The sequence below is a fragment of the Toxotes jaculatrix genome, chromosome 4 (assembly GCF_017976425.1).
Source record: "Toxotes jaculatrix isolate fToxJac2 chromosome 4, fToxJac2.pri, whole genome shotgun sequence".
NCBI classification, from domain to species: Eukaryota; Metazoa; Chordata; class Actinopteri; family Toxotidae; genus Toxotes; species Toxotes jaculatrix.
Genome location: NC_054397.1, coordinates 18,856,074 through 18,867,920, shown reverse-complemented (window position 1 = coordinate 18,867,920; position 11,847 = coordinate 18,856,074). Strand labels below are relative to the sequence as shown.

Genomic DNA, 11,847 nt, shown 5'->3' with positions numbered 1-11,847 from the left:
AATTAACAAGCCAAGCATGGGCTCACACACACACATGCTCACACACACAGACACACATACATCAAGCCATAAATACACAGTAACAGACAAAGAAGCTCAAAGATTCATTGCACTGAAACACAAAGACACTCACACTCTCAAACTTTAGCGAACACACATAACTGTAGGTTAATGATTTCATAGTCACACACGCACGTCAAACAAGGCAACAAACACACAATCGCGCAAAAAACTTCAAGCCACACATCCCTGGGTTTAGAGCAATGGTGTGAAAATATGTGAGTGTAAATGAGATGCAGACAGGCTCACAGCAGTGAACCCAGCACAGAGAGAGAGAGAGAGAGAGGATGTGGCTTGGCTTTGAATTGCTAAACTAAAGTTTGAGGAGATGGAAGGAATCATATTTTGCATTCTATGCATACTGATCGTCTCTGAGTGTAAAAGGAGCTGTACATTTTCCCTCTGCTTTTTTCCCCCTAAATAGAAATTGATCCACAAAAACGTATGTATTGATTGAATGTAGGAGAGGTATGCAGAGGAGGAAGAAGCATTCATGTCATGCCATTACTTAAGCTAAACTCGCATGATTGAAAAAATACTCCTTTACAAATTAAAGTCCTGCGTTAAAAATTTTACCTGAGTAAAAATGTGCATGTTTTATATGGGAAAACTGCTTTAAATTTCAAAAGTAAAATGTATCACTATGCAGATCGGCCCCTGTCATGTTATATGGTTAACACTCAACAATATGGTACACAAAAGTAACTTGAGAATGAGTGAGGAACAAATCAGGAACTAACAGATGATAAATCAGCTGTCTCTGGTTTGTCAATAAAGGTCTCATATTTGAACAATTCCAGTTGTATCTGTCTATTAAACACCTTTGTAATGGTGCTAACAAATGGACAGATTTTGCTGCTAGGCAGAAGTAACTGTCCACTGTTTATTAACAAACGCTCTGATTGGCTGAGCACTGATGGACTCAGAAAGCAGCCGAGGATCAGATTTGGCGAAAGGTTATGACAAACATGGCTGCAGGATCAGTAAGATGCAAAATGTGGATCATAATACACATATACAGTTATATTCGCTGTTTATACTGCTCACTGAGCTCTTTGTTGATCGCACACATCAGTTCGCCCTGACAGCAGCCATATTGTTGTACTGTCAAACCCACCCAAATGACAAAGTCCTTGCTCTTCAGCACAATGCTAACAAAAGTTTCTGTCCTTAACTTACAGCTACCAACACAAGTTTGTTTACAATCCCACAGACAACTCAGTTGCCGTCCACCAATTGGTTATCTGGTTTCTATGTTGAAATCAAATTCTTACTGGCTTGTAAAGCTGGAGGGACATCTTACTGTGGGAGAGCTAGAGGAATGGCAGTAATAAGCAACTTTATATTTTCACAATTTTTTATTTTATACCTCTGAGTTTATAAAAACACAAAGCCCATTTTGGCAATGTGGGATCTTTAAGAAACTAATTATGAATTGCTAGTAAAAACAGAAGCTAAGTTTTATAGGGTGACGCCTTATTTCACGCGAGGCGGCAGGAAAAGGGTAAGTATATGATACGAAAGAAATAAAGAAGGGTCACTTGTAACTGCTCAGTACGACGTGTCACTTTACTTGTGGAGGCAGAAAAAAGTAGTTAATTTAGGTAATTAGTGACTAATTAGTAGTTGATGATTGAGAGTTAATGAGGAATGACTCATGAGGGTTTTTTGTAGATCCATTCACAGATACCACTGTATAATTTTCACTACGATAGAATTTCCTGGTCTCTTTTCAAATAACTTACCGACTCATTCCTTGTTAACAACTCGCTGTGCCGCCTACCTTATTGTTAAGTGTTGCTGTTATAGTATTTCATTTTTACTGTTGATGCATAAATGTGGAAGCAGCTTTTTACTTTTGTAGCTGGTTGAGGTGGAGATAACTTCAACTTTTCTTTATGCTGTTAGGTAACTGAGTCTACATTTTATATTGTAAGCTCTGTATATTCTGTAACTAGTAATTACAGCTGTCAAACAAATATGATTCCACTGAAGTTACTTTGTATTTCTCCACTATTCGACATCTAGAGTTACTAGTTACAGTACTTTACTACTACAGAAGTGTTCATCCAAAAAAAAAAACAAATTAAATATCAGGTAGTTAAAATTACCTCTGGCTTGACCAGCTGCAACATTACTTGTTTTACTACTTTTACTTAAGGATCTTAGTACATCCACCATCAGTAAATAAATGTGGTGGAGTAAAAGCTAAATAAAGTGAATATTTGCCTCTGAAATATAGTAAAATACCCCAAATGTTTCTGTAAGTACAGTACTTGAGTATTTTAAAAAAACAAAACAAAAAAACAAAAAAAAACAAAAAAACAAAAACAAACACCTCATGAATGTTTTTTGTTAAATCCAAACACCAATATTTCATCAGTCTTGGTGAATCATTATTTCTGGTCATTAGAGGCAATGAATCTAGATCCACGGGGCTCGTTGTGAATGAGAAAACTCAACACTTCAGTCATTTATTTCTGTTCAGTCAGTGACATCAGAGCAGATGGGTCTGATGTAAATGTTTGGCACTTGAACCCGGAGGGGGACAAGCTGTGCTGTGATCTCACTTTCGTCCTACTCACATGAAGAGTTTTGTTTTCGAAATAAGATGGAGAAAAGGTCGTTCAGACTGAGTCAAGACAAATTACACGACTTGTCAGGTAATTGTGGATTATTTCTGGTTGTTAAAAAAAGTGTCTTTTGAAAGATAAACTTCACATGATTTTTCTTCTGTCCCTCTGAAATGATAGACTGGAAAAAGAATACTTCATACTTCGAAAGCTTACAAGATTCGCAAACACAGGTGTTCCATTAAAAAAAAAACACCAAATCAAATACACATAAATAGTCTGTTAATGAAATAAATAGAAAAATGTTAGGACTATAAACCTGTTTAGGTAGTACATTACAAGCACTAATTATATCTCTTGCGTGATTAAAGTCGCTACTTCGTACATTCATATAAGAATCATGATGAATTAACCCTGTGTTTATAACTGTACGCGTTGATTTACAGGGACATTACCGAATACTTACAGCAACGTAAATCAAAAACAAACTTAGTGACAAGACTTGGACGGAGCATTAATGGCAAGTTTTTACAATCACCTTACACGTGTGAACACATAGCATCATTAAACTGTAGACTTTTTGTAATAATACATTAACTTCTCAAGTTTGATCCATAATTACAGTAAGTAGCACATGAATAATGTAACATAAGAATCTTCAAATGAAGATTTGTACAGTGGCTTTTGGAAAATATTCAGGTGGTTTTATATGTTTATTGTGTTATAGATTTAATTTAAAATTTACTTTCTGGTGATTAATTCCACACAATAAACCAGGAAAAAACAGATTTTTTTTTCTTTGATAATTTGTTACTTTCCAAAGCCACTGTGTGAGTCTGTATTAAAACAGACAGAGCGCTTGTGGTTGTGTGACTCAAGTCACTTTTTGTGTAAGCGACACTTGACTTTAAAAACACAGTTTCAGCTGACTCTAATTTTACAGAACTGTAATTTGCTGTCTTGAGATAATAAGATGTAGAATCAACACATTTCAGCAAATATTAAAAAGGACAATTATAGTTCCTTGTCTTAATGGCAGAAGTGTGAACACATTCACTTCTGATTTCATACATTCCCCTCAAAGACTAAATGAATAGACGGTGAGATAACAAGATGGAGTGAGGAGAAGAAACTTGCAGTAATCTCATTAAAAACCTGTTATCTTCACTTCTCGCTCAGAGTTCTCGCCTCGCTTCTCTTCACTCACCTCCAACTTTCTCAGACAAGTACACAAATCATACAGTGTATACACACACACACACACACACGCTGCACATTAATGTAAATATGCGTTTGTAGCGTACTTACATGAGAGTATACTCACGCACACACAGAACGCAGATGGCGGAGTTTACTCATGTCTCAGTAACACTGTAAAAGTCAGGCACATTCTCCAACACTTTAATAACATTCCTGCCTCTAACCACAACGACGTACCACACACACACACACACACAGCCACACTGCAGTAGGGTATTTGCTTATATTAAATATTAACAGAATATAACTTGAACTTGATTGAAGCTGAGTAAACTTGTGGTTTTACGTTGCTCATTCAAAATTTCAGAGAACCAGTGTAGGCAAAACAGTCAATGGACTGTCTGAGAGAAGAAAAAAAAAAATCTTGAACACACACACACATACGCACACAGACGGACAAAAAGTGACCTACAGTACTGCTCATCATCATTTCCTCCTCCAACACCTGCATTTCCATCAGACCCTTCACTTCTCTCCCTCCAGCTCTCCTTTTGGGGGTTCGCTGCCTTGTTTGGCCTCCTCAGCCTCCTTCAGAGCGCTGATGACAGGTAACCATGGCGATGGCAGCTCAGGACCAGTCCTCTTGACCTGGTTGAGTTGGCTGAGAGCAGCGTACAGCCCGGTGTTAGGGCCGCGGTGGACGCCTGGCTCCTGCTCCTGCTGCTGCTGCTGCTGCTGCTCTGTGTAGTACATCTCCAGAGCTGCTGGGGTGCAGTGCTTCTGCTGTTACAACAGAAAGACAAGAATATCGTCATTTGTTTGAGTTTAGAAGACGCTTTGCTCTGACATTACTGACACAGGAAAAAAAGCCCCCAATAGAGGGTTAACACAGGCTGTAGATTTGTTCCTTGTCTAAATTAAGGTCAGGAAACTAGTCTAAGATACAGTCTGAACACAGGTTGGACATTCCACCTGATTTAGGTTGTCTAACTTAAATGAAGCTTTAGAGAAGAGGGAGGTGAAACCATCAGTTCATATTTTATTTGCTCTTTAGAACTTTCTGGTTTTCGATGACACAAGCGTAGAGGAAATGTAATGTAAGTTGTAGAGAATATGAGAACATTTTGGGGATAAAAAACGGAACTAAAATCAACAACAACAAGTCAAGACCTTTCAATTTTCTTAACTTAGGACATTGCCCAGTCGCCATGGACTCCAAAATTAAAAAAGTAAACCTTGAGTTAATATTATTCTGTCAAATAATCTCCAAGGGCAAGAGAGAACTTTCAAGCAGAGATGAAAAGGTGCTCCAGAGCATTACACAAGGTTTGAAAAACATAGGGATGCATCAGAGTGGAAGGAAATATTAAGAAAAGGAAACAGTACGGTAGAATATCAGGGACTAAAATGCACAGAGGAGCAACAGGTGGGTGAAACACACAACTTTCATTGTTTTTGTACAAATTCTGTATAAACCACTGCAGAACAGAAACCTGTATAATAAAATCTTGATGACTATGAAGTCAAAGATGCACTGGAGAACACATTTTCATATGTAAGGCCTTTTACAACAAATAATCGTGTGATGTATTAAGTGAGTTTTTCTTTAATAATCTGCACAGCAAATGTTTCCAAAAATCAGATCAGAGGAGTGAAAATGCCCAGTGACAGAAGAGTTTTTCTTCATCTTAGGGCATCGATGAAGTGAAAGACTTACAGGACTAATACACCACAGCTGCCAGGCTCAGCCCTGCTTTCACTTAAGGGAAAAGCATCCTTTACTACAAAAGAAACCAAAATTTGCTTGTTTTTGAAGAAAGCTGTGAGACATGAGACGGCGTGGGTGAATTAAATCAAACAAACTCAATGTCCAGTCTGTTAATGTTATGTTTTGCAAAGAGCCCGCTGGGTTCATATGACCTCACAAGCGTTTCGCCCTCTGAGGATTCACTACCTGACCTTCCCTCGCAGTGAGGGGCCGAACCTCTCAAAAGCACAGCGGTGACTACGCCACCCTCCATCCTCACTCCTCTTTTTATGTCTCCAACAACACATTACCAGGAAAAAATGCTGAAAGCAACTGTAACCGGCAAAAACTTCAAAAGCCTCGCCGGAAGGTCCCCCCTCCCCACCCTTCCCTTCCTTGCTTCCCCCCTCACTGTTAAGCCTTTAATCACAGTTTAGTCACGCTCAGCCCTAATTAAAGACCCCTCCAATTCACAGGCAGGCGTCCCAATCTCTGCCTGACCAGAAAGCGGGCTCTGCCGCTCCCTCTCCCTCCTTCTTCCTCCCTCTTTCTGTCTCTCCCGATCTCTCATTTTCTTCTGCGAGACAGGCTCTTTAACTAACATGCGTGGCAACACTGGCTTGGTACAGGATGTCTCCAAGGTGTCGTTTGGAGATAATGAGTTTGGGTTTCCAGCTCCAGTTTTCAGAGAATCCTCCCGAAGTGACTGATGTGAGGGTGTGTCGGGAAATACAGAATCAAACGAGCTGCATTGTAGACTGCGTAAGTACCCTTTGAGTGGGTGTTGCACAGACTACTTCAGCCTGGGTAATGTAATAAGAAGTCTGATGTCCAAGGACGAGACTCTGAAATGAGCTGGTTTTGTTAGTCTCTGATTTACCACAGGAAGACAATGTAGCAGAAAGATATTTAGCGTTTCTTTTCTTTCCCTAAATCATGTAAATCCACAAATGTATGCATCTGTGTACACTTGAGTGTGCAGGCACGTGCCTGAGAAACTGAATGTGTGCTTATCTACAGTCAGTTTTAGCAAAAAGACTGAATATGAGATGAAAAAAAATGACGTGCTGAATTTAAATGGCTATACCTGTGTGTGTGAGCTTGTGTGTGTGTGCACAGGCCTACCCTAAGGATAAAACCCTCTGGGCAGGTAAGTTGGTCGTACCACATGGCTTTGTACATGAGCAGGAGGAGCAGGCTGGTCAAGAAAGCCAAAGTGATGAGGATCAGACCTGTGATCTGGGCAACAACACACACATGCACATGAACACGCACACACACGCACACGCGCACACGCACACACACACACACACACACACACATATATATATATATATTTATACACGTATATAATACATATTTTTGTTATTGTCACCAAGTTCCATGAAAAGACCAAAACCTACTGCTAATACTTCCTGTTTTCTGTACTCAGCTCCAACTCCCTACTGATGATGTAAGTCTTTAAAAAGAGGCTATGAATCTTAACTTATTTTTAAAAACAGTTGGACGCTGTACTATTTAGCAAATGTTACTGAAACAAGACAATGCAGTGCATTTGTTGGGTACTGTTTTCAGCTGTGCATTATCACATTTGGTGCTTTACTGAGTATTTAGGGCTTCAGTACGGTATATGTGGGATTGACTCTGTGCTGATAAAGAAGGAACCTGTCACCCAGCACAATGGTGTGGCTCACTGATGTGTTTTAATAGTTTTTAGAGCTGTACAGTACAGAGGAGCTGCATCAGGCTTTGCTTACACAGATAATACTTGTCTTATCCTAAACTAAGAACTTGTGCTTCCTGTCATCAGGTTGCTCCTGTACCTTGGCTTTCTCTGAAACATCACTGTAGAAGTTGATATTGAGTTTCTTGATGTTCGGCACGTACAGCTTGTTCTTCTTCTTCTGCTGCAGCTGGTACTGTGTCGATGTCTTCACAATGATCTGAAGAGGAAACAATGCACTATCTCTGTGACGCTCCTGGAAAAAAGTAGCTCAGAACTCCTAATTAGCAATTATTTGTTTAACATTATAGTTGATGGATGGTATTGCACACCCCCCGCCCCCTCCACCCCCCGGTTCTGAATGTCAAAAAATACATGTGCATCGTTTGCAAAAGCAGCCTGTTTTAATCAGTGCCTTAAACAGACATTTGGGAGCTGCAGTGTTTTTTATTTTCTTGTTTTAACACCTTCTAATCAGCCTGTGGAACATTCTGTGCCGCTGAGTACATCATCCAGCCAAAATATGATGGTGAGAGCCTCTTTCTTCTTGTGCATTATGCATTCAAAGAGGTGCTTACATTGCGTGGGCTGATGCCAAGGTTTTGACCTGGGACAGTAGGTAAGGGAAGGTAAATACAGCAGTCTCAATGTTGGGGGCTTATGCTGCGAAGGTAAGTGCGCCCACATTAATTTTAATGGTGTTTCTGCAGCGAGTTGTAACCAGTATACAGTCTATGGTTGTAATCTGTTGGCTATTTCTGTACTACTGCAATGCATGGCTTTGTTGTGGTCGGAGCGCAGCTTAGAAACACAGTATGTCTGAGAGAAACAAACATAAGTAGGCAGGCACATAAACACACATCTAACAGGCTGTACTTACCTTGTCTGTGAACGGCTGCTGGAGCTGGTTGACCTCCAGAGGTGTGATGAGAGGGATGTTATCGAAGCCGTCGTCCGCAGATGGCTGCTTCTCCAGCTTCTCAGACAGATTGCTGCCCAACTTCACCATGGTTGCTCTGCTGCCTGAAAATGCCTGGACAGATCTGGAAAGCAGGGACGGACAGCTCGGGTCAGACTGACTCAGCCTGTGTGTGTTGTGACTAAATGTGACAGCACTGCTCGTAGCTTGATTCGAGGATCCTGCCAGGACACGGAGGAAGGTGGAGAAAATGACAACGTGATGTGTAAAAACAGGACACAACAGGAGTAGTATAGATCACACAGATCTCTGGATCAAAGTGATCCAGACTGAAACAACTATTCATGTCAGTGCCATGAAATTCTGTACAGACGCATGTTCAGAGGACAAATCCCCTGACTTTTCATCTAGTACCATGAACAAGTCAAAATTCTGGATTTGTCCCAAACTTTTATCAATGACCAAATATCTGCAACAGCAGTGACATTTTCATTGGCCAGCAAATGTTAGCGTGCTACCATGCTAAACTAAGCTGGCGAACATTGTACCTGCTAAATATTAGCATTTTAGCATTGGCATTGTGAGCATGCTAGCATGCGGATATTAGTGTTTAGCTCAAAGGAATACTGTGTCTATGTACAGCGTCACAGGGCCACTAGCATGGCTGTAAAGCTGTTAATGTTGTTAAGAAAAACTTAAATTCTAAGTATAAGGGATGGATTATGGGAAAAGGGCCAGGCTAGCTGTTTTCCCCGTGTTTTCAGTCTTTATGCTAAGCTAACAGGCCGCTGGTTCCAGCTTCATGTTGACCGTAGAAGCATGAGAGTGTCATCTAACTCTGGGCAAGACAGCAAACAAGCATATACGAGCTACTCTTCTAATTATTGCCAAGTGAATAATTCAGTGAGGTTACGGTAAGCAGAATTTTAATTGGCTTCAATAGGAGGCACATTTAAATAACTTCTGTGTTTTAAGGCCTATTCACAGAGAAGCCTGTTGACTTCCTGTTTATCAAATCTAGAATAAACATGTTTCATAGCTACTGTGTAGGATTCCTCTTGCAGACCTCAGCCCCACCTCATCTTTCACCTGTGTGTTAATCTTAAATGTCAATAATCGTTGTGTAAATCTAAACGAGCTACCAACACGGCTCAGAACGCCTCTCTGCCCTCATAATGTTCTGTTTTCTCTCCTCTATCAAATGATCATCTAAAAGTGGAGGAAAGAGGTGAGGAGCCACTTATCTCATTCACACAGTGCAACACAACACCTTCCCCCAGCCAAGGACCCCACGGGCCCACTGACGCCAATGACTCACAATGATGATACACATACCAGGAGGCAAAGAGCTACAGTTTTTATGCTGAAGGAGAAATCCCCAGTGAACAGGAAATGTGTTTTAGATAGAGGAGATACAGGATCATTAACAAAGGGCACCGGACACATCTACAGTGGATGAATGATCTGAATGGTGCTGAAGAAGGAAGTCCACATGGTACTGTCATCAAGTGGAAACCTTATATGATAATGATGATGATTTTTATGTTCTAATTCAAGGCTTTTCTGTTGGTTTAGAAACTCTACAACATGCCAACCAAAAATTCATTCTGAACATTTGATTTGATTTGAAAATGTGTCTTCGTTTCATGCTTAAAAATTCATTTTAAGCAGTTAGAGAGCAACTTTTGTTAGGTGAATTAAAAGGATATTGAAAGCGCATTTTATTCAACTCCAGTACATCGTCCTTGGTGTCCTTGACGTGTGGGCAGCTTAAGTGGTCATCTGTGTTGACCACCATTTTTCCTCCCCACAGTTGGAGTGAAGAGTGGGTACGATGAATCATCCTGAATCTGTGATTAACAAATGAGGCGGGTGTTTCTGTCAAACGCCCAGCGCTTCCACACTCTGACAGTCCGGCAACGGAAAGAACTGAAGATGACATCTTTTTAAATGCACAGCTACTACTTTTTAATTACATTATATCCACTGTAAAAGCATGTTAATACCAGAGTGAATGGCATGATTTTATAGTTTAATTTATCAAGGCACCTCCACATACATTCCTCCACAAACAGGTCAGTGAAGACAGTTTTCTGAAGGTGAACTCGTGCTGTGTTATGAATAGGTAAGAGCGGGCTGTTTGCAGCCTGTGCTTCTCAAGTTCTTCAGGGTTCACTGGCCATGCATATCTGAACTTGCTGCATTGAAGACTGCTGCGACAAGATATACAGACTGTGTAACCAGAGTGACTCAGAGAGCAGGGATACAGAAGCCACACATCAAATACATTAAAGGCTGATAAAAACCAATTTTCTGTGTAATTATGGTTCTGTTTGAAGTGTTATTTCAGCCCACGAAAGCCAGATTATTTCATACTTGGATGATCTTCATTCTCACACTTACATTTTCTACATGAGGAGGCTTGTTTTTAATGAGTTGTGGACTTCACTAAAGCGGCAGCCTAAAGCCATAAATCAAAACATCCCTATTTAATTGTACCCTCTTATATAATGCGGAGGTATAGCGAAAATCACAACGCAGTTCAGCCTGTCACAGAGACACACAGCATTCCCATAACACTCCCAGATAAAGGTGAAATGCTTGTCCATTCATACCCTTAAAGCAGATGAGAAATCTTGAACTACACCGCACTAAAATCACTTAATCGCATCATGTGAGGTAACATCTCTCATAGAGAGAGATATTCCGCATTTCTTTGGCCTTTTTTTTTTTGGAAGAAGATTAACCCCCAAACGCGTCTGTACAATACACAGATAAAACACCGCAGTCACATAAACATTACAGTAGAAAAGAGAATATAAACTTACTGGGTTTTTTTTGTTTTGTTTTGCTGTGCTCGCCTGTGGATGGGATCGGACCTCACTGATGCTGACGGGGACTCGGTGTGAACGCCGGTTGCCGTGGTGATGTGTGATTCACGGCAGGACTGCGCATGTAATTCAGCCTGGAGCGGCTCCGTCCTCCGGAGGAAACTGGCAGCTCAGCGTGAATGCGCATCTCAACGCGGCTCACAGGGATTGTGGCCGATCAGGAAATCGCGTTTTGTCCGCGGGAAAATAATCAGCTCGGTGTTTATCGGGGTGTTTGTCATCTGTGTGGTAGCGACAGGGACTGTAGTGTGGTTCGTCTTTGAATGGAAACACACACATTCACACGCACACACACACACTAAAGTGTGTGAAATATAAATCAGAGCAGTTATTTAAACAGCTGCGAAGTGTTTAAGCCTTATTTGCAGTATGTTTACGCAGAAACACAGGACTTATCTATAAAGACAAAGGTGGAATTAAATCATACAAAACAACATAAAACAGTAGTAGCTGTTGGCCACATCTTATAATGCAAGTGGAATAAGTCAACCCAAACACTGACACATGCAACAACTTGGGGATATTTTAGTATACTTTCAGGTTACATTTAGTAAAGTCCAAACTCAGTTAACCAATTGAAAACCTCCAAAATTCTTAATATTTCCCCTAAATTCTCTCAACTTGTCTCCAAGTTTGATAGTTGGATTTTTTCTCGTCACAGTACAGCATCACTTGTGTTTCTGAATCTGCTGGCCTCTCCAAAGTGTTGGAAAGTAACTGAAGTACATTTAGTC

At 40.5% G+C, this 11,847-nt stretch overlaps 1 protein-coding gene across 1 annotated transcript; it reads right to left on the bottom strand.

The window, feature by feature from the left end:
* Positions 1-4,358: 4,358 nt before the first annotated feature.
* caly (calcyon neuron-specific vesicular protein) lies at positions 4,359-11,240 on the bottom strand. Its single transcript, XM_041035288.1, is given in 6 exon segments — positions 4,359-4,616; positions 6,706-6,819; positions 7,404-7,523; positions 8,184-8,317; positions 10,056-10,072; positions 11,047-11,240. Coding segments are annotated over 6 exon segments (837 nt in total).
* Positions 11,241-11,847: the final 607 nt, after the last annotated feature.